The sequence below is a fragment of the Chelonia mydas genome, chromosome 5 (assembly GCF_015237465.2).
Source record: "Chelonia mydas isolate rCheMyd1 chromosome 5, rCheMyd1.pri.v2, whole genome shotgun sequence".
Classification (NCBI taxonomy): domain Eukaryota; kingdom Metazoa; phylum Chordata; order Testudines; family Cheloniidae; genus Chelonia; species Chelonia mydas.
In genome coordinates, this window is record NC_051245.2 from 15,587,149 (window position 1) to 15,610,619 (window position 23,471).

At 44.4% G+C, this 23,471-nt stretch overlaps 1 protein-coding gene, 1 long non-coding RNA gene and 1 other non-coding gene across 6 annotated transcripts in view; 2 read left to right on the forward strand and 1 right to left on the reverse strand.

Moving 5' to 3' along the window:
* The first annotated feature begins 969 nt into the window (after positions 1-969).
* On the forward strand, positions 970-23,276 carry LOC114018290. Its single transcript, XR_003563684.3, has 3 exons — positions 970-1,526; positions 20,824-21,030; positions 21,846-23,276. It is a non-coding gene; the product is annotated as an uncharacterized LOC114018290 (long non-coding RNA).
* On the forward strand, positions 2,179-2,264 carry LOC114018299. Its single transcript, XR_003563694.1, has one exon.
* Positions 18,675-23,471, reverse strand: part of MYO5B (myosin VB) — a 357,700-nt gene continuing 352,903 nt past the window's right edge. For all 4 annotated transcript variants that reach the window (XM_043546335.1, XM_043546334.1, XM_027817527.3 and 1 more), the window contains one exon: positions 18,675-21,001. In XM_043546335.1, the coding sequence (XP_043402270.1) occupies positions 20,849-21,001 (153 nt within the window). In that variant the 3' untranslated portion in view covers positions 18,675-20,848. The remainder of the gene's footprint in view (positions 21,002-23,471) is intronic.

Below are 23,471 nucleotides of genomic sequence, written 5' to 3' on the forward strand. Positions count from 1 at the left end.
TGCCTGGACCCCCCCCCCCCCAGCCCGGGGCCCCTGAGCTCAGTGCCTGGACCCCCCCCCCCCAGCCCGGGGCCCCTGAGCTCAGTGCCTGGACCCCCCCCCCCCCCAGCCCGGGGCCCCCCTGAGCTCAGTGCCTGGACCCCCCCCCCCCCCAGCCCGGGGCCCCCCTGAGCTCAGTGCCTGGACCCCCCCCCCCCCAGCCCGGGGCCCCCCTGAGCTCAGTGCCTGGACCCCCCCCCCCCCCAGCCCGGGGCCCCTGAGCTCAGTGCCTGGACCCCCCCCCCCCCAGCCCGGGGCCCCCCTGAGCTCAGTGCCTGGACCCCCCCCCCCCCAGCCCGGGGCCCCTGAGCTCAGTGCCTGGACCCCCCCCCCCCCCAGCCCGGGGCCCCTGAGCTCAGTGCCTGGACCCCCCCCCCCCCCAGCCCGGGGCCCCTGAGCTCAGTGCCTGGACCCCCCCCCCCCCCCCAGCCCGGGGCCCCTGAGCTCAGTGCCTGGACCCCCCCCCCCCCCCCCAGCCCGGGGCCCCTGAGCTCAGTGCCTGGACCCCCCCCCCCCCCCCCAGCCCGGGGCCCCTGAGCTCAGTGCCTGGACCCCCCCCCCCCCCCCAGCCCGGGGCCCCTGAGCTCAGTGCCTGGACCCCCCCCCCCCCCCCAGCCCGGGGCCCCTGAGCTCAGTGCCTGGACCCCCCCCCCCCCCCCCAGCCCGGGGCCCCTGAGCTCAGTGCCTGGACCCCCCCCCCCCCCCCCCAGCCCGGGGCCCCTGAGCTCAGTGCCTGGACCCCCCCCCCCCCCCCCCAGCCCGGGGCCCCTGAGCTCAGTGCCTGGACCCCCCCCCCCCCCCAGCCCGGGGCCCCTGAGCTCAGTGCCTGGACCCCCCCCCCCCCCCCCCCCCCAGCCCGGGGCCCCTGAGCTCAGTGCCTGGACCCCCCCCCCCCCCCAGCCCGGGGCCCCTGAGCTCAGTGCCTGGACCCCCCCCCCCCCCCCCCCGCCCGGGGCCCCTGAGCTCAGTGCCTGGACCCCCCCCCCCCCCCAGCCCGGGGCCCCTGAGCTCACTGCTGCCTGCCCAGTGTCTTCTCTTCCTGCCCCTCTTCGCTGCTGCCCCTTACCACCCTCCCGCTTTTCCCCCTTTGGGTGCAACACACACATTCCAGTCCCCGGCCTGTGCGGCCCTCAAACCCAACCCCGTTGTTGTGATACCCCCCCACGTACATGCACACATACACACATCCCTTGCACATTCAGGATGCCCCTGTAATGGCAGCCCCCCACTCCCTAGGGAGGAGACCAGCTGCAGGCGTCCTGGGAGCGCTGGGGACACGGAACTCGTCAGGCCCACTGATCTCCTGGGATCTGTGTGTTTGTGAATTGATCCCACTGTCTTTTCCATCGGGGGTACCCCTGACCCCAACAGAACAATTTGGGAGAAACTACATGAAAACTTGTGATTTCGTCCCCCGTTGCTCCTATTACTCAGCACTGCACCCCATTGGGAAGAGGCTTTTGTTCTTCAAAGCTAGAAATAGACAGGTAAATGTTTTAAAATACACATGTATGACATCATATGGTGGTTGTTTTAAAATAAAGTTTTTATTGTGTAGAAACTTCTGTTAGAAGATTTCTGTAGTGAGAGAAAATTAGGCTTGTCAGAATTAGATTCTTTTTTCATAATTTTGATGGATAATATCAGTGTTTATTTACTGTTAAGCATTCTTTATTTTTATTGCTTTAATTTTCTCAGTAGATCAAAATTACAGGTTTTAAGAATTTCTCCTACCCCCTAATTCACACAATTTAAATTTTCACAGTTGCAGAAAGTTTGGGGGGGGTGGGGGAAGGCAGACAATAATTATTTAATTACAGTAGACTAAATTTAAAAAAGTTAAAGCTTTATATCTGTTAAAACACAAATTGTTGACATCACATATCAAAATATACAAAGTAAATATCCTTAAATTCAACTGAGTTCTCAAGCAGCATGTTTTACTTTGTCTATCTGTAAATTTAGATAACCATAGATGGAAATATTTTAAGTGGTTTGTGCTTGTACAGTGAAATTGACATTCACCAACATTTAGCGATAAAAATCTACTCCTAGTTCTAATGTGACTTGAAGAATGACAGGTGGGAACATCTTGCACGAAGATGGCAGGAAAGAAAAAGTGTGGAGCTCACTAAACCCTGGTCTGTGATGATTAGCCCACTGCGCAATCTGAGTTCTGCAGAACTACTTGATGAGATTTGTGCTGAGAAAGGCAGCTGAGACCAGAACAACAACATATGTCCTGATTCTGAAGCTGGAGCTGCATGGGTGCCCCTGCACAGAACCTCATTTGTGTCTTTTGCAGGATCAGGATTTATAGAGCTAATTTCTGATACACATTACAATAATATATTAGGATACCTCTGTAATGAATCTGTGCTTAGAGGATAAAGTAAGGGATCGGGAATCAGCAGTTCTTGGATTCTGTTTCTGGCTCTGCTATTGACTTCATCTTTGACCTTGATCAGATCACAAGATCTGTGTCTCAGTTTCCCTATCTGTAAAATGGGACTTATGATGCTTACAGTAGAAGCTCAGAGTTACGAACACCAGAGTTATGAACCGACCATTCAATCACACACCTCATTTGGAACTGAAAGTACACAATCAGGCAGCAACAGAGACACTTACCAGGTACAGAAAGCCTAAGGCCAGGGCTTTCTCCAGACTGTATATATTAACAGATTGAAAGCTTACAATAACAAAGGGGCTATAGTAAACATGATATGCTATGCAGATGAGGACCACAGAGTATCACCTCTCCTGGACTTCGGGCTTGTCCACACTTGAAACGCTACAGTGGTACAGCTGCACCCTGTAATGCTTCACTGTAGACACTACCTACATCAGCAGTATGGTTTCTCCCGTCAGTATAGGTAATCCACCTCCCTGAAAGGCAGCGTATAGGTTGACAGAAGAATTCTTCCTTCCACCGAGCACTGCCTACTCCAGGAGTTAGGTTGGCATAGCTACCTGTCTTGGGTGTGGATTTTAGTGTAGGTCTGCCCTCAGACAGCCCCTGGGCTTCTCCAGTTGTTCTAGTCTCAAAGAACAACCATACAGTACAGTTTTATGTAGATTATAGAAAATTTAGGCCTGGTCCACGCAGCAGTGTGAAAAATCCATACCCCTAAGTGACACAATTAAACCAATCTAACTCTGGTGTAGACAGCACCACCGAGAATTTTCCCACCAACCTAGCTACCGACTCTCGGGGAGGTGCAGTAGACTAGCATAGGAAGGAGCGTCTTCACCGAACACTACAGCAGGGCAGCTGCACTACTGCAGCATTTTAAGTAGTTACACTCCCAGATGCTTGCCCTGTGTCTCATGTAGATGATATGTTAAATAGACGTAGCAGAACTAAACATTTAACTACTTTAGATTTAACCAAGGGAACTCTGGCAAATTCCCTTGGAAACAGCGTCACAAAAAAAGTCTGCATTCATTACTAATTTTGGACTTTCTGAGTTTAAGGTACTATCCTCTGGATGAATTAAAGCAGGAGCCACATTCCAGGACACTGCTCTCAGCTACATAGACAATATTGGTATATTGAGCAATACGTGGGAGGCACACAAAACACATATGGGGAAGATATTGAAAAGCCTCAGGGAGGGAGGCAGGCCGCATAGTCAAGCTGTCAAAATATACAATAGAGGCAGCAAAGATCCCATACCTGCATCATCATTAGATGGGCAGAGGTCAAGTCTACCCATACCCCCTGAAAGCAGAAAGCTATTGTAAATTGGCTTGTCCCCAAAACTAAGAAACAGGTTAAATCTTTTATAAGTCTGGTTAACTATTATTGAAAAGCTGTAGGAGGTTTCAGTGACATTGTTTCTCCTATCATGAGTCTTTGCCAGAAAACAAAACCAGAAAACGTGGTTTGGTCAGACTCCTGTCAAAAGGGTTTTGATACACTGAAACAAATTTTATCAGACACCCCCATCTTGGCCAGTCCAGATTTTAAGAAAATGTTTGAAATGTGCATTGATGCATTCAACAAAGGTCTCACAGCTATACTAATTCAGACTGGGGAGGACAACAAGAAACACCCCATTGTATTGCTGAGCAAAAAACTGTCTCCCATGGAACCATCCTAATAGATAAGGAGTGATATGGACTGTGAAATAACTCAGTTCTGGTCAAATTAGGTTGGCGTAACTGTCACTCACAGGTGTGAAAAATCCACAGTCCTGAGTGGCATAGTTAAGCTGATTTAAGTCCCCACCTAGACATGGTTAGCTTGACTGAAGAATTCTTCCATTGACCTAGCCACAGCCGCTCAGGGAGGTGGATTACCTATGCCAACAGCGTAGGTAGTGTCTGCACTGAAGCGCTGCAGCAGCACAGCTGCAGTTGTGCTGCTGTAGCATTTCAGGTGTAGATGAGCCCTCAGAACCTACCTGTTCAAATAGGCGGTTAAGGGTATTAACAGACCATGCACCACTGGTATAGCTACGTAGAACAAAAGGAACCAACTCCAGATTGCTATGCTGGAGCATAGCTTTGCAGTATGATATGGAGATTAAACATATTGATGGGCTGGAGATAGCTGACACTGTCTAGAAAAGGGAGGACACAGGTGAAGCTTACGTCATGGCCAGTGGCCAAAACTCCAGCATCAAAATCATGAGGGGGTGTGTGACAATCAGGGTCAAGATATACCTAGAGGAGAACAGAGGGTCTGAACCCCAAAGAATAAACAATTGAATTGACAGATTACATACAATGGAAATATGTGAAGTAAGGTCTTTTATGAAAGCTTGTAATGTTCTAAACTTGATGAACATTAGGAGATATGTACATACAGGCTGATTATGAATGTATGCATGTATATATGTGTGGAACATTGTAAATGAAACTGGGGTGCAATTACAGCATCACTTCACAACAGGAGGGTGAAGTAATCAGGCAGAGAGGGTCACCTTTCAGGATAGTTGTTTACACGAAACTAACTGTAAGCACCTAGCATTGTACAACTTAGGGAAAAGCAATGGTGGACCATTAGTTAATGGAAAGAGAGGGAAACTGAAAAGAAAACCCCTGTTTTGGGAAACTAAGGACGGGTCTACACTAGGAATTTATCTCGGTATAACTAACTCTCTCAGGGGTGTGAAAAATCTACACCCCTGAGAGATTTAGCTATGTTGACCTATCTCCCTATGTAGACAACACTAGGTCAATGGAAGAATTCTTCCATCAAGCTAGCTACCACCTCACGGGGAGGTGGATTAACTATTCTGACAGGAGAACCCCTCCCATCAGCATATGTAGAGTCTACACTGTAGCATTTTAAGTGGAGACATACCCTAAAGAAGGAGAGAGTTGCCATCGCTCTGCATAACCATGAATTACCATAGTCTAAGACCCTGTCCACACTACAGGTAACTTCAGTATAATTTACGGTGCTCAGGGATATAAATAATCCCACCCGTGAGCAACGTAAATTATACTGACCCAAGTGCTGGTGTAGACAGTGCTATGTCAGGGGGAGAGCTTCTCCCCCTGACATAGCTACCACCTCTCGCAGAGGCAGGAGTTCTTAAACTGATGGTCGGCTTAGAGCATCTCCACCACAAGCTCTACAGTGATGCAGCTGTAAGTGCTTCACTGAACCTGTAGCCTGAGAGAGGGGGAAAAAATACCCTGCAAACCCTGTAGGCTGTTTAAAGGGAAGGGGTTTGAAGTGAAGGTTATCTGGAAGAGCTGTGAGGAATAACATCTAAGCAGGGTGCTGTATGTGGAAGGCTGGATCCCCTCTAGGAAAACTGTTCAGAGGCAACAGATAACTTGTTTTAGAAAAGGGAACTTAGCTAATATTGAAGTGTAAAGTCTGAGATTGCATCTTTATTTATCTTCTGTGTAATCTATTTGTGTTTGCTTTTCTTTACTATTTTATCTTTGAATTTATCATTTTTTCTATTAAATAAACTTTTTGTTTACTTTTACCCCAGCTAGGTCTCTGTTGTGCAAACTGTGTGTGGATTGTGTGTGTGTCAAAGTCAACTGATGATTGTGGGCAGGTTTCACTCATTTTCCGGGGTGAAAAACCAGAGGGGGAAAGTCTGATTGGCAGTTAAAAATTCAGGGAGGTGGATTTAGGGGGACTTGGGACCAGAAGGGCTAGTGGGGTCACGCTGTAAGGAGTAACTAGGTGCGTGGAAGCCAAGGTTGAAAGCTTTATTATTGTAGGTTGGCTACTGGTGTCAAGCTTTGAGCCATAGCAGCATAGCATTTTGGTACCCAAAGTTATAAGGCAGGCAGTGACAGAATCCCTTACTGCTCTGGGGGATCCCCAAAATGTCACATTATAATGATGCTATAACTATCTCAAAAGGGATGCAGTTTAAATTGTTTGTAAATAGCCTCATCATTTGAACCTTTCACCCAGTCATCTCAAAGCATTTTACAGACCTCTATATGCCACAAAGTGGGTACAGTAGACTCTAAGAGTTACAAACACCTTGGAAATGGAGGTTGTTCATAACTCTGAAATGTTCGTAATTATGAACAAAATGTTATTGTTCTTTCAAAAGTTTAGAACTGAACCTTAACGCAGCTTTGAAACTTTACTGTGCAGAAAAAAAAATGCTTATTTTAACCATCTTAATTTAAATGGAACAAGCACAAAAACAGTTTCTTTACTTTGTCAAATCTTTTTCTTTTTTATCCACCCCCCCCCCTTTTTTTTAGTAGTTTACGTTTAACGTCATACTGTACCTGCTTATTTATTTATTTATTCATTTATGTGTCTCTGTTGCTGCCTGATTCCAAGACTGCTGTTTTCTTAGACTCTGTCTACACTTAAACTGCTACAGCAGGGGTTGGCAACCTCTGACACCCGGCCTGTCAGGGTAAAGCTGCTGGCAGGCCGGGCAGGTTTCTTTATCTAGAGCGTCCACAGGCATGGAGCCCCACAGCTCCCATTGGCTGTGTTTGCCGTTCCTGGCCAATGGGAGCTGCGGGGAGCAGCGCAGGCCGAGGGACGTGGTAGCCACTGCTTCCCACAGCTCCCATTGGCCGGAAACAGTGAAGCTGTGCCACTGTAGTGCGCAGCTTCAATGAAGACACTCTAAGCCCGGGGTTCTCAAACGTAATTGCACTGCGACCCCCTTCTGACAACAAAAATTACTACATGACCCCAGGAGGGAGGACTGAAGCCTGAGCCCGTCTGAGCCCCACCACTCCAGATGGGGGGAGGGGGAGAAGAGGGGCAAAGCCGAAGACCTATTGCTCCAGGCGGGGGAGAGGGAAGGGCAAAGCCCAAGGGCTTCAGTCACAAGCAGGGGGCCTGTAACCTGAGCCCCACCACCCAGGGCTGAGGCCCTCATGCTTCGGCTTTGGCCCCAAGAGGTGGGGCTTGGGCTTCAGCTCTGGCCCCAGCAAGTCTAATGCCAGCCCTGGCAACCCCATTAGAACAGGATTGTGACCCACTTTGGAGTCCCAACCCACATTAGATCTGCTGCTCTAAACTGATGGGAGAGAGCTCTCTCATCTGTTTAGTTAATCCACCTTCCCAAGAGGCGGTAGCTATGTCTTCTCCCATTAATATAATGCTGTCTACACGGGCGAGGTAGGTAGGTATAAATAGGTCGCTCAGGAGTGTGGATTTTTCACACTTTTGAGCGATGTAGTTATACCGATATAGGTCGGTAGTGTAGATCGTACCTCAGAGTATCACATTTACATAGAAGGTGGAGTAGATTGTTTAGCATCAGAGTCTCCGTACAAGGTTAAGTGCCCAGTTAACATCTCTGCAGTCGTAGGACAAAAACAAGGGGGATTAGGGAGTTAGAGACAGAGGCACCAGAACCAGGGGGCCAGGGCCCTTCCACTTTTTGAAAGTGGGGATCCTGGCCCATCCACTTTTCACCTGGGTGGACCCCGCCCCTTTCCCTTCCCCGTGGCCAGGCCAGCAGGGAGCCCAGCTGGGGAGCCTAGGCAGCTGTGTGGGGGAGCTGTGGCGGACCCTCCACCTGCCCTTGGCCAAGCGTGAAGCCTGGGAGGCGGGCAGGGGGCTGCTTTCAGTCACCATCCGGGCAGGGGTCAGGGGCAGGCTCTTTGGCCCCACTCGAGCTTGGTCACAGGCGAGGCCTCGGGGGGGATGCAGGCCCCTGGGTCCTCCACTTATGGGAGGACTCTGGTGCCCTTGGTTCGAGATTGTTGTAAAAAGCCATAAATCTGATGTCTTTATTAAGATCATGATTTTTAGTGTTTAGCAAAGTTATACGTTTAAGCTGCTCGGCTTGTCTTTTGAAGGTATTCTGCAGGTTTTGTGCAGATTTCCTTTGAGAATGAGGACTGAGAGGTCAGATATGGAGTGATCATTTTGTGAAAAGTGTTCGTCTAAAGCAGGGGTCTCAAATGACCACGAGAGCCACATGAGGACTAGTACATTGGCCCGAGGGCCACACGACTGACCACGCCCCCCGCTACCCCCACTCCACCCCTTCCATGAGGCCCTGCCCCTGCCCTGCCTCTTCCCACCCCTTCCCTGCCCCCATTCCAACCCCTTCCCCGAAATGGTGTTTGAGACCCCTGGTCTACAGTGATATGCTGTTTTTGTCTTTTATCATTTTTCTGAGAGTTCACTGGAGAGCATAATGATTGTTTGGTTTCACCCACATTGTTGATATTTGGGAATTTAGTACAGTGGGGTGAGGTACATCACATGCTGTGATAGGATCCAGGGGGTTTTCTTTTCAGTTTCTGTGGTCCACCATTCTTTCCCTAGGTAGTACAATGGTAGATCCTTACAGTTAGTTGTGTGTAAACAACTAGCCTGGGAGTTGACCCTCCTTGCCTGATTACTTGACCGCCTGTTGGGAGGCGATGCTGTAGTTGCAGCCTAGTTACAATTACAATGTTCTATTCATATATACATCTGTACATTCATAACCATAGCCTGTCTACATATCTCCTCATGAACATCAAGTTCAGAACATTACCAGCTTTCATAAAAGACCTTGCTTCACATATATTTATACACAATATCATTGTATATAGCCAGTTGATTCAATTCCTTATTATTTGGGGTTCAGACCCCCTGTTCTCCCCTTAGGGTGTCTGGACCATGATTATCAAAGGTAGTCAAAGGCTGGAAGCAATAGAGGGCTCCAGCAGCTGTGATTATAGGTAGTGGCAAGCACTCAGGCTCAAGGTGGCTTCAGGCCCATAGCCACGATTACTAGTGGTGGTAGGAGGTGCCACAGGGACAAGATGTACCCCCAGTCCCAGGATATGGCACGATCTGAGGGAAGAGGGATACAGCGGCTTATGTAATTCCGACATTTAATGGTCCTGTTGCTGCCTGCTAAACATAAGGGCTGGAGCAGGAGGTGAGGATGAGGAGTGAATGAAGAAGTCACAATATTGCCAACTTCAAGAGATCAAAAATCATGAGGTTGGCCCCAAAATCATGACATTAAAAAAAATTATATGGTGTTTTTTAGACTCCCCCTGCCCATCCCCAGCGTGTGTGCATGTGACAGTGTTGACCACTCTCCCACATGTACTGGATAAAGTGATTTTTGGCCCCTGCTGCAGGAGCTCTCACTCCCATAACTGCCCTTTTCCTGCCTAGCAATTAATCCTGTCTCCCAGTCCCCGCATCAGTTCTCTCCCCACCCAACCCCCCTCAACTCAGCCCCCCCCTTAGTTCAGTCCCCCAACCCCCAAACTCACCACCCCATCAGTTCAGCCCAAATACCCTATCCATCTCCACTGTCCTCAGTTCACCCTCACCACGCTCACTCCACCTGCTCAGAACCCACAATCAATATAGCCCCCTCACCCTCCTCACTTTAGCCCCCAGCCTCATCTCTGCTCCTTAGGGTTCCTCACCTCCCCAGGCCTTGAGGGGTGCAGTGGGGTTCCATCTCCCATTCCCAAGCTGGCAGAGGAGCAGCCACCTCGGGCTCACCCCTGGAGTGTTGGCCACACCTGGGGTGGTGGACAGGATTTTCTGAATAAAATTAAGCTTCACTTTTAGAACTCTCAAATGTCAGGATTTTTCCAGTTGATTCAATTGCTTATTTGAGGGTTGGCCCTCCCTACTTCTATGAAGTTTCTCTGCCCTGCTGGGATGTAGCTATGAGGTCTCTTGTTAGCTTAATAGCTTTGTTTATCTGGTATGTAACTGAATTCTCATTGTCTTTCAAAGTACTTTGGAATTAACTGCTGGTGGAGAAACCTCTTTGCTTTGTTTAGGGTTGGGTAACTCCTGTTTGGCTGGAAACACATTTGTGTGGTGGCTGAAAAAAAATCCTGACATTTGAGATTTCTATTGTGTGATCATGAGAGAGGTTTAATTTTACTGAGAAATCATGACTCTTGCGATCAATTTGCAAGAGCTGGCATATCTGGAGTCAGAGCAGGGGGAAATCTAATATACAGCGCACTAAAGGCTGAGGTACAGACCTGAACTAGTGATTGGACAAGGTGGGAAGGTTACCGGGGGGTGGGGGGGGGGACACTTCTTTACACAGAGCTTCTTCCCAAAGGACAAGTATGAAATGTACTCATAGGGGAAGTTTTTTCTTTGAAACGCTATGAGATTGTTTTATGTCCTGAAGCATGAAGGTTTATTTTCCTTCCAAATGTTTATCCTACCTACCCTAACTGTGGATGTTCTACTAACCATATAAGCCCCACGCAGCATGCATGCAGATCACTTTTTCCAGGAACTAGAGCTGGGCGTGAACCCACACCTCAGCTCCAAATATTTCTGAACTTTTGGGTAAGTTCAGATCAGTAGCCTAATTGAGTAGCTGACCTTAATCTCTATTTTGGACCAACCCTCAGATTTGTATAGCCTCAAATTCTGGGAGAGCTTGGATTTAAAATTCAGATTGATGATCTATCTTGATGAGGAACAATAATCTGAGCTGGACAGGGTGCATAGGAAATGAATGTGGTACATGCTAAAAGATGACATCCTAGTGGGATTTTTAAGAACACCTAAGCAAATTAGGGACCTAACTTCCATTCATTTCAATGGTACATATCTACATCTTTAGGCACCTTTGAAAATCTGGTCCTAAGTTCGTACACACACTGTAGTTGGGTACATCTTATGTCACTACAGAAGAGAAAAACAGTATTTACTCCCTTTGAGCCAGATCCTATCCATATTCTCAGTGTAAAAGGTCCTACATGAAGAACCACCACTGTGATTCCATGGCTCATGGGTTTTAGGTCTTGGACAAGAGATAGATCATGGCTTGTGAATCCACAGAACACTGGCCATGTCCCAGTGCCTGTGAATGGGAAGTGTAGGGCAACAGCTGCTATTAGAGCCTATTGGCTACTAAGACAGCTAGCTATGCAACATCTGTTTGCAGATTGACAGGGTGTTTTCCTCTCAACTCTTGCAAAGAGCACCTGCATAAAGCAGGTTTCTTTAGGCTTTCTGCAACAATTTGGAGGCTAGATCAAACTAGGTCTTAGGCCCAGTGGCAAATCATTGCTCCAAATTTGAAGAGGATGTCTGTTTTAGCAAGAATGATTCCGAACACAGGGGCAAATGAGAATTTTGTTTAACTCCTTATACTTCAAATGTCCTGAATAATTTTTTAAGAATAAGGGATCTTCACAGTTTAATTCAAAATAATATTTTAGCGGGTCAAGTACTTTGCTAATATGGTTCAGAGTGCCATTCTTGTCATGTGAAAATGGAAAAGAGCTCCTTTTTCTTGCACTCCTTTCAGGAAGGGTTTTGTCTGATAAACTGCATAATTTACTAGTTGAAAAGCAAATACAATAATCTGGAGAGTACAAAGATTATCTAAACAGCGCCACTAGTAATGGCTTTACCCCTCCCAAGGGTTTCCTGCTTTAAAAGGTCCAAAGTTGATGATTATAGTGTCTGTCCTCAGAGTCATCCATAAGCCTAATAAGAGTGCTAGTACCTATTTTTCTAAGGAATATTCGTAGAATTTCAGTAAGGAGTGTGGCGGGTTTAATTCTTATTGCAGTTTAACAGACACTCTCAAGAGTGGACATAGTAAGATCTGCTTTCCAGAGATCAAAGTTAGTAGTGGAATGGCTCTTGAAAACGGTCAGTGGCTTCCCAAGTGACGATACGGGTGCAAAATATGTAGGTATGTATTTCCATGTGTTCTAGCTCAGACTGGACATCATTTTCAGTTGTCGTGGCCTGGTGCTCCCGAAGTTCTAATAATGGATCATATTTTAACATACACATTGTCTCAGACACTCTCCGATGCATGATCTCCATGGCAGCCGCATCAACTGATTATATAAAAGTCATATCAGGAAAGTACTGATGTGTTTTTCAGCTGTCTTTCGAGCAACATGTGGTTTGTCCCTTTCGGGGGAAAAAAGTTTCCTTTGCTTATCATTTCAGTTTCTGTCAGAACAACACAAAGAGAAGTGACAGCACTGTTTGATCAGGCACTCTCTTTAAACATCTGCAAAGCGCCACAGACCATAGTTTGGGAACCTCTGATCTAGTCCCTCCCCCTTTCACTTCATCTAATCTGTCCAGTACCTGTATTTTAAAATTTGCTCTTATGCACGTACAGAGTAATTCCACCTGGGAATGTATTTTTCTTCAAGTAGTGTCCCTATTGGTGCTCTACTATAGGTGTGCACACGCCCCTGCACTGTCAATCGGATAATTTCAATATTAGTCCATCCTAGCAGCACACTCGGCTCCTCGCCTGCCACAAGTCTAGCCAGCATGCGTGGGCATTTCTCCCTCAGTTCCTTCTCAAGCACAGAACATTAATTCCTGATACTTTTGCAATTTTTTTTTGCTTATGTGAAGCCCCTTTCTTGTAGTACTCATTTGTTTTTAGTTGAGTGTGCCTAAAAAAAGAAAAAAAAACAACAATAAGGTCTCGCCTACCGCCCCCACACTGGACAAGTCACAAGGGTATCTTGGCTCCCCAGGCTTCAAAAAGTGTCTTAGCTGCAAAGATTCCATCCCAGTAATGGGCGAATGCTAGCAGTGTATTTGCTGCCTTAGGGAGAAGCACAATCGACAAAGGTGTGGTTGATGCCAGCAGCTAAAATCCAGGTCCAGGAAGGAGAGAGAGTTAATGCCAAAATTCCTGCTTATAGAGTTGGCCCTTCAACCTCCAGAGTCCTGGAGTGAGATATCACTGCAAACTTCTACGTCGAGGCAGGTGATTCTAAGGAAACGAGCCAGTCACTAAAGACCGGTAACAAGAGGTCTGTGAATCCCCGTAGCGAGGTCTTGTTGAAGAGAAAAAGGGAAAAAGCAAACACCATTCTGATTGCCCCTACCTGGCCCAGTCAGACATGGTACCGTTACCTGTTTCAGCTGGCCTTCTGTTCACCAGTGACCCTACCAATCAGTCCCTACCTCCTTTCACAAAACAAGGGTCACACCCTTCACCACAGTCCATGGGTCCTGCACCTCAAAGTGGGGCTCCTTCATGGTTCCAGCACACAGAGGCATCCTGCTCGGAGGTGGCACAGGAGGTACTATTGCACTGTAGGAAGTGTGTTACTTGTCACACCTACCTGTAGAAAATGGTAGAGATTCCAGATATGCTGCCAACCCAAGGATATCACCCCTAATTCAGCCACCTTACTGGTGATCCTGGACTATCGATTATCCCTAAAGAAATTGGGTCGATCTATTAGCTAGCTGAAGGTTCACTTGACAGCAATTGTAGCCAGAAGGTAGAAGGCTACTCAATCTTCTCTCACCCAGCTATGAAGAGGTTTCTAAAAGATATAGCAAACCTCTTCCACAACCCCAGACCCTCATTCTGCAATGGGACTTCAACATAGTTTTAAAGGGTCTGAATAGACCACCGTTTGAACCCATGGCCACTTGCTTGTTAACTCACCTTTCCAGAAAGACAGCGTTCCTCATCGCCATCACTTCTGCCAGAAGGATAAGGGAGATAGCAGCTTTGAGGCACATCCCCTTTTACTGTGTTCTTCCCGGACAAGGTCACACTCAGACTACACCCGAAGTTCACTCTCAAAATAACTTCTGTATTTCACATGAATCAACTCATTCAACGCCCAACATTCTATCCAAAACCTCATACGGATACAGAGAGATCATCTTCCATACACTCGATGTGTGGAGAGCTTTGGCCTTCTACTTAGGACAAAAGCCTTCCGAAGATCTCTGAGGCTCTTCCTTTCAGTTGTGTAAAGGTCAAAAGATGCAGTGATCTCAGCTCAAAGGCTCTTCGAGTGGGTCTTAACTGTATTAAACTCTGCTACCAATTTGGGGGGGGGGGTAACATCCCCACCTTCAGTACTCTCGCATTCCACAAGGTTGGTCTCCTAATCAAACGCCTTCTCTAAGGGTATCCCCATATCAGAGATATGCGGAGCAGCTACATGGGCATCTACAAATACCTTCCCAGAACACTATGCCATTCTGAGTGATTCGGCTTCAGACGCTCAATTCAGGGCCTCTGTACTATCAGTTGTATCAGACTCGACTCTGAAGTCCCAGCCTCCAGTGGTGGGTACTGCTCAGGAGTCACCTACATTGGCGCTCCAGTAGGAACACTACAACTCACCTTGTGGAGTAACGATGTTCTTTGAGATGTGTCCCCCTGTGGGTGCTCCACAACCCTCCCTCCTGCCCTCTGCTTCGGAGTTGCACTTGTTGACTCTACAGTAGAGAAGGAACTAAGGAGAAATGCCCGTGCATGCTGGCTAGCCTCATGGCAGGTGGGGAGTGGTGTGTGCGCAGGCAGGACGGACTGCACAAGGTGAGTAACTTCTTCCTTTTTAATTATACTAGGCCAAATTCTGCCCTGACCTACACCTGTGCTATCTAATTAGGCCTACTACCACGAAGTACACAAATGGCTCGTTACCTTTCCAGCCAAATTTCGGATAGGAAGAGAAGAGGAAGGTTGAGTTTTGTGGTTAAAAGTGCAGGGCTGAGAGTCATGAGCCTGGATTCTATTCCCAGCACTGACTTGAGTGTCTTGGGCAAGTCACTTAATCTCTCTGCGCTTCATTTTCTCCTTCTGTTAGAGGATGATACTTTACAGGGAAGTACTGAGGCTCAGTACCAGGCAGTTCTTCACATGTTTGTTAGTAGTGTACAGTACTCAAACCTATTGAAGTCACTTCCATTAATTTCATTGGGCTTTGGATCAGACCCTTAGATGCCCATAATCATAAGTAAAAGCTTTCAGGATTGATCATTTTAATGTTTGTAAAGTGCTTTGAGTTTAAGATGGAAGCTATTGTTGAAATGCAAAATAATATTACATTTTCAGTTTTGTCCAAAAAGTCACAATTTAATTTATTCAAAAGTATTTATTTCACAAATTTTTATCCACAGCTGAATATTACAGTAACTATTACAAGCATTTTCCTATAAACAAAGGTGTAGTTTACAGATTTGTTCAAAATGGAAAAATATTTTATCAGCAGTAGTATTTCATCTACATTCAGGGTTCATCCCCCTGAATATCATTCAAACTCCTTCAGAACAGCTGCACCTTCTGCTTGTTAAGGTAATGAAACTTCACACAAAAAATAGGGCTTGGACTGGTATAGTAGCACATTTTTGGATAGAGTTGGAGTGTTTAAATTTCAATTTTGTTTCAGGATCTATTTTCTGACATTTGCAGTTTTTAAAAAATAAATTCTATACTCTTGAAGGGAAAAATATTTTCCAAATTGTTTCACTTTAACATTGACTCTGCTATAATTTCAGAAAGAAAATAATTTTCAGTTATGGTTGTACTATATGTAATTCAATAAGGTTGGAAGAGAAAGTGTGTGGTGGTTCATGCAATATACTTTAATTATGTTGGCACACTTAAGTGCAGTTAGGAAATGTTAATTCTGCAACACTGTCTGCAACAATATTAGTCTGACAAGAATAAGTTTACGTAGTCAGAAAATAGGCTGAGTAGGAAAGAAATGTGACCTAGTATTACAAGTGTTTTATCATTAATGTCACTTAACCCTTTTGCAATTCACACTTGGTCTGTACAAATTGAGGGTGAAATCTTGTGAACACTTACACATCTGAGTAATTTTACTCATTGATCAGTCAGATTGGGTTTGATTCTCCACTATTATTGGTCTTACAGCTGATAGTGTGGAAAATCAGGTCTTTTGACTACAATGGGACGCCTCACAAAGTTATTTATGTGTATATTTGCAGGATCAAGGTATACAATCTTGCTATCCTTGCTCACTTATGATAAGTTCCAGCGGATTCAATGATGTAATTGAGTGAGGATTTTTTTGCACAGGCAAGGGTTGCACAATTCAGTTTTGAGCTTTGATGGCGGATGTTCCTTTCCCCAAGCTCTTAGTGTAAATTTAGAGTAGCTGTGAAAGATCAACAGGAGCGGCTACAAAAAATACAATTGAAAAGAAACTGAAGCCAGTTTCATACTAAAATAAAACTTTTGGAAGTTATGTCCTGGATGTTGTGGAAGTGTCTTGAACATAGAGTACACAACACAGAATGCATGCATGAAGTCAAGTGTATGTTATAGTCAGTGTTGATTATTTTTATATTACATATAGTATACATTTCCTTGGAGATTAGGGGGCTAATCCCAATCATACCCTTAGAAATACAATGCATGGAAAAAAATGTGATGAGATTAAAATCTTTTTTGCAAACCTTCTCAGTGTAATGTAATGCTTTATAAGCGAACTTCTAAATCTACAGACTTTATGATACCACATTAAAATTTTCCCACAGTTTAACACTTTTTTCAGAGAAACATTGAGAAGTCACAGTTATCTTAGTAACAGCTAAAGGCACACAGTGGGAAAATGCTCATCTTAGTCATCACTATTAAAAACAAATCTGAAAAGCAAAGTTTTCAAAAAGCCGTGCTTTTACATTGAACATTTTTGTATTTTTTTTTAATGTAAAGACATGGCAGATTTTTGAGGGAAAAAGGCCTATTTGAGCATGATAATACAACTGAATTAAACCAGATATTTTAAAAATTGCTAACAAAAAAGATCACGTACATTAAAGATATTTTCTGCAGAATCCTTTTCCAAATGCAGCTTAGTGGATAAGTTAAATTATTACACATCAAACATTAAATACCCAGTTCCTATCTATTTCAATACTAATGGTTTGTAAGAGATTCTTTTTATAATACATATAAATTAAGTTCCTTACTGCTCCCAGTGAAATACCATTATCCCTTTGAAGAACATTAACCACATTTTACACCTGTGATTAGTAACAAGACCATTGTGGAAGAGGATTCTGCAGCTCCCTTTAATTTAGTCTGCTTAATAAGCATTAAGTTTGGTGAATCCTGTTGGAGTCATACAGTGAATAATTCACAACATTAGAGAGAAGTAGAGACCTGAAGAGCCTGAGAGGAAACTGCTGGCATAAGATGAGTTGTGAGGATAGCATCTGTGTAACCATCTCACTGGACTAAGTTTTGCTTTAGATTATTTTTGTTTAGTGTGAAGATGGGTTCACTCCAGGAAAAACATAGGGTTTAATTGAATTATAAAATGCACTGACAAATTTAACAAATGTTTTAAAGAAATATTGTAGAGGAAGAAGTAGCTATAATAAAAAATACTACTTTAGACAGGCATTTTGACACTGAGAAGAGCAAGAAAGTGGGTTTTCTGAGCTGCAGCCAACACGTAGTGTGATTCCTACTGTAAGTGGGAGGAAAATGAAGGCATCACTGAATACATACAATAGATGCAAATGATCAAGGAGTGTAGTTTGGAGGTAGTGCTGGTACTGTACAGGCAACAAATGTTCTACTATTCTATATTATGGGCATTGGTTCTAGGAAAAGTTTCCTCCTTCATTGTGAATTGGCTTAATTATATCCTTCACCGGTAACAGCTATGCTAAACCACAGTCTTTTGTTTGAGCGCATGTACTTTTACTGTAGACGTAGTCCAATATAACTCTTAATAGCACTTATTTAACGTTTCCTTTTTATAGCAATATACATATACAGGACTATTATAATGTGTATATACATAGATTATATACATAATGTCTAAATCAAGACACACTCCTTGTCTAAAAGGTGACCATGGTATGTTGTGTTTGGGGTGTAATGTATGTCTAAGAGATTCTCACGTTCTGGGATAATTGGATACCTAATAAGAAATTTGCTATTTGGAGATGATTTACAGCAACTAAAAATAGTCTGAAAAATGCAGATAGGTTTTTCTCAAAAGCACTTTGTCATCATGGAACTGCTGAGACACTTAAGAACCATAGCAGTAAATGCAAAGAAAACAAGATTTTCTTAGGCAGGACCATTAGGGAGGTGCACAGGCCTACGTGTTCATGATTCACAAAAGATTGGGCCTTTGCAAGTGACAAATATCCCCCATTGCATTTTGCAGCCTGGAAAGTTAGAACTGCAAAAGTGTTGTGACCTTAGAGCTGAAAAGGTCATAATTTGCAAACAGGCCCCACCACAAAGTAATACAATCATTGCTGTTATATGGCATTGTCTACCTTTAGATGCCATTTTCTTCTAGTAAGGATAGCATTTCCTGTGACTACAGAGAATTAAATAGATTCTGGCAAGTACTAAGAATGATCAATAAATGCTTTGGGAATAGCAGACCCATTTTAATTCCTGAATAGTGAGGAATAGGGAACTTTTTATATTAATAAGATTTCAAAAAATCCTATTGGATTACAATTCAAATGATTTTATCTGATAACTTCTTGTATTTGACAGTTTTCAATTCATTATTCTGATAGGAATTTAAGATTATTGTTGACTTCTGTGTTCTGTTAATAAGTGCTTTGGGTTATCAAAATACTAGTTATAGGATTTTTGAGTTGGGCCATGTCTACACTTACAAGCTTACAGCGGCACAGCTGATTCAATATAGCTGTTTAGCTGTAAGAGCACTTATTTAGCTGTGTTATGCCAACAGGAGAGAGCTCTCCCGTCAATATAATAAAACCAGCTCGGCGAGTGGCAGTAGCTGTGTCAGCGGGAGAGCATCGCCTGCCAACATAGCATTGTGCACACGAGCGCTTATGTCGGCAAAATTTATGTCACTCAGGGAGGTCTTTTCACGCCCCTCAGCAACAAAAGTTTTGCCGACATAAGTGCTAGTATAGACATGGACTTAAGTCATTCAATTTCTTACGCATTCTCTTTTGCTTTAAAACACTGTGAATTAAACAAATTATTGCTAGTATTCCTTTTGTTACTTTAGGCCCAGAAGCTGCATCACTGGTCAATAGAAGTATTGCTATTGAATTCAATGGGTAAAATTCTGACCCTGTTGAAGTCAATTGGAGTTTTTCCACTGACTTAATTAGGGCTACGATTTCACCCAGTGTGAGCAGGATCAGGAACTGGATTGGATTTACATGAGTTATCCACATATATGAAGATTGCCAGAACTTATAGAATGGTGTAGGCAGAGCCATCCCTTGGGTATGGCAAATCGGAGGCCCCGCGGTTCCATAAAAAATGAGGAGGTGAGGCAGGAGGGCGAGCAGGGTCAGGGGGCAAATGGGGAGGTGAGCGGCAGGCAGGAGGGGAATGAGGAGGTGGGCGGGGGGTGTGAGAAAGCGAGCAGCAGCCCCCCTGCCAGAACCTCCCTCTCCCCACAGGGCCTCCTGCTCACCGATCAGCAACTGTCCTTGCTTCTCAGTGCCTACTGTGGATCAGATATTTTGCCGTGTCAGGAGGCGCTGCGAGGGGAGGGGAGAGGAGCGGAACTGGGTGGGGAAGAGGCGGGGAATGGGGGAAGGGGTTGAGTCAGAGCTGGGTGAGGGGAGCACCCCCTGACAGATCAGAAACTTGGTGCCTATGTCCCGGGCCCCACACCCCCCCGAGGGATGGCCCTGGGTGTAGGTATAATTTTGTTACATGGATTCTGATACTGGTTATGTCAGCCCATGGAAACAGCGACTGCCCTCCATAATTATGTAAGGTATTAAAAACCTGTAGAGCATCTTTGTCTTCACTAGATGTGGCAGTATCCTAACTCCTATAAGCATAGGGTAAAGCCAGGAGTGGATTTTAGGATGAAAGTTTCCAATACTGACGTGGGGAGAGAGACTACAGCCCCTCACCTCCTAGATTATTGCATCAGAAAGATTTGAGGCCATCACCACAATTCTGTGTGTGAGAGAAAGTCTAAATGGCCACCTCTAGCCACATCTCTGCAGTATGCACAGAGATAAAAGCGTATTGGATGGAGAGCAGTGGTGACTCAGGAAGTCAGAATTCCTGACAAATAAAATCCACCTCAGACTGAAAACTAAGCTTGTTTTCACCAACACCTTAAACTGTGTGATGAACACTTATTTGCACATTTCGCAACTGATATTTCTGAACTGACCATTGTGATACAGTGACTAGCAACAGGAAGAAATGTGAAATTGTATCTCTGCATAGAAATGCATTAATATGTACAAACCACCTTATCAATGCCATCATTTTTCTGAAGACAGTGTTTTGACTTTGATTTTTATCTGGAGTTTCTTCATAGCCACTTATGAAGACCAAATTAACCATCTCCCACTTTCCAGTGTTTGCTGTTCATGTCTATTGGAGACTCTGCTATGGGCTTTGCACTATTTCAACATGAAATCAAGCAGTAAAAAAATTCTGTATTTCAAGTATTCTTATTTTGAGCTGCAAGTTACAAAAAAAAAAATCACATACAAGATCAGTTTCTTATTATAGTATAAAGTTTAGCACTAACTGATTACTGTGTATTGGTTCTTCCATAATCTTGTTTGGTCCACGTTAAAAAGATCTTTTTTTTTTTTTTTGCTTGAATTCTCTGGTGAAGGGGGACCGCTTTGAAGACATTTTCTTCAGACTTCGTTGAGAAATTCCAAGTTGAGAGAAGCAGGGATGTGAATAGAGTCCATGGTTATGGAGGATGGGCTGAACGGAAACAAAACTGGGAACATATATTTGTAGTCTAACAGCAGCTGTGGTGGGTCATTTCGTTCTTGCAAATTTGCCTATGAGGTTTGTGTGGAAAAAATAAAAGGTTAGTGTGTTTTTCATCTCAATCATTGCTTTTTTATTTGCATTTGCAACACTTAACACAATAAATGGTCTGGAGAGAGATAGGGTGTATAGGATCTAAGGAAACAGAGAAAATGTGCTCCAGTTTCATCCCAACGGGAGAAAACTTATTTCTTGAGCACAGCATGCTGGACAAATATAAAAGATGAAGTGATCCCTGCCCCAGTCAGCATACAGTATGAAATTATGAATATCAAATATAAAGTCTCAAACACATTATTAAAAATGTCTCTCTCCATAAGTCGCCTATGAATGTTGATTGTGTATAAATGGAGCCTGACCAAATGGAATTTCTGAATGATGTAGAATACAGGACTTAGAGAGATGACAAACTAACCAGCCCTTTTTATGATTAGAGGAGAGGGAATAAAAATACACCAAGTAATTGAAATGTTATGAACATAAGCTTAAATCCTGGCAGGTGCTAGGCATAGCACTATGGCCAGTCAAAAGAGCATGGGCAGAAATATGTTCCTTATTCTGGTTTGTCTAGACCCTCTCTGGCAGGCTTTTAAGAGGAACAATCCAGAGTTGGGAATTATGGGGGTGGGAGTATTGAATGTATGATCCTGTATGCAGTCCCTACAAAAAATCTTGCTTCTGCTTTTCCAGAATGTTTTTGTGCTTCCTTGGGGACAGTTATGCCACTTCCCCTACACTGGCCAGATTTTGCCCCATTCTCTTTTCTGTCATCAGAAGTCTGCACTGGCAATACAGAATTTTGTTATCCACCCGGTATTTCTTTTCCAGTAATTCCTCCTCCACTGTGTTTTGCAGTGATCTTGCTTCAAGCAGTGAACAGACCTTGCCCCCAGAGATGCATCCATGATGCTGTATAAGTAGCCAGGAATTTTGCAGCAGAGCAACACAAGTTGTAAATTCCCACAAAGTGATGGAAAGTGCTGCCCACTCAAGTCCAGGAGTGAGAGAGTGGACCTGGACACTGAATATGACTCCCTTGTGTAGCAGCACAGACTACCAGCAACATGCTTGTCCTTTTATCTAGTGCACCATCACGACTGAGAAGAATGTTAAACATTAGCTACTATTTTCCTGCTTTCTCTTTTTGACATTCAAGATACCATGGCACTCTTCAGAAGAGTAGGGAATTTTCCCTAGTCACCTGGTAAAAATTTCCCCACCCTCCACCAATGTGCTGTATGCTGGGTGGCAGTCTTCCATCTCAGAAGTGGTTGCATTTCAGTGATGTCCTACATTCCTGTATCCTACCAGCCTTATTTGCAGGACTAGTCCCATTGAGAAAACGAACACTTGAGCGCTCAGATTCTATACCGATAAGTAGAACTCAGCAATTTTTTTTTTTTTGGTGAACAGTAAACCAAAAGGTTGCAAATTTGACATGAAATTGCTGAATAGTTTCAGCCAAAATCTTTGTTTTCAGGACTGAGATGCCATTCACAAAATGGCTGGAGGCTGAGACAATGGTAGTGCCTGCCTTGTACATTTTAGCCCAGTGCACTCACTTAAGATATGGAATAGGAGCCAGGTTCAATTGCCCCCTCTATCTGATCTGAAGAAGGGATTTAAACTTTGATCTCACAGCAGAAAAGTTCCCTTACCCCGGGGCTATTGGGTAGTCTGGAGTGAGTCTTTCTCAGTCTCTCCCGTTGAAGTGGTTCCACTTTGTATAAATAATTAGTCATTGGAGGTTGGGACAAAGACAGAGTGAGAATGACTATTCAGGCAAGTGGTTAGGGCACTCTTCTGCAATGTGGGGCGCCCAAGTTAAAATCACTTCTCCATATCAGGATTAGGAGGGAACTGAATGTCTCTCTCCCACATCCCAGGAGAGAGCCGTAACCACTAGGTTAATGCTTTGAAGGGAGATGGCACCATCACCCCAACCTTCCTCCTTTTAAGGATATCTGGAAACAAAATGTTTCCTTCGACCCAAAGCAAACTTTTTCAATTCACCAAAGTTTTTCGGAGTTTCCAAATTCGAGCAGACCCACATTTATTTTGTTGGTTTTTTGGAACTGCCAGTGACCTGATAAATAGTTATTCGCCCAACTCTACTGATAAGGGCCACGTAAATACCTACATAGAAGTGAACAGAGCTCAGGTTATAATTTATTAAATGAATTGGGATCCTTTATAATGAAGGGTTTTACATGCATGTAAAGAATTATTACTCATTTTTATCATTACTGTATATTAAAGCAGAATAAAAATGCTTTCTGGATTTGATGGAGGTTCCTGGTATCTTTTCAAGTTCATAACATATGTAAATTCAGAGAAAACACAGTTGAGTGTGTCTTGTATAATACACTGATTTAAGCATCATTTCCTTCTGTTCTTTTGCTGTTGTACACTGTGGAACATTTGATTTATCAGAAATGAATTGTGAGATAAACTGAACTCAAAATTGGATAATACAATTTT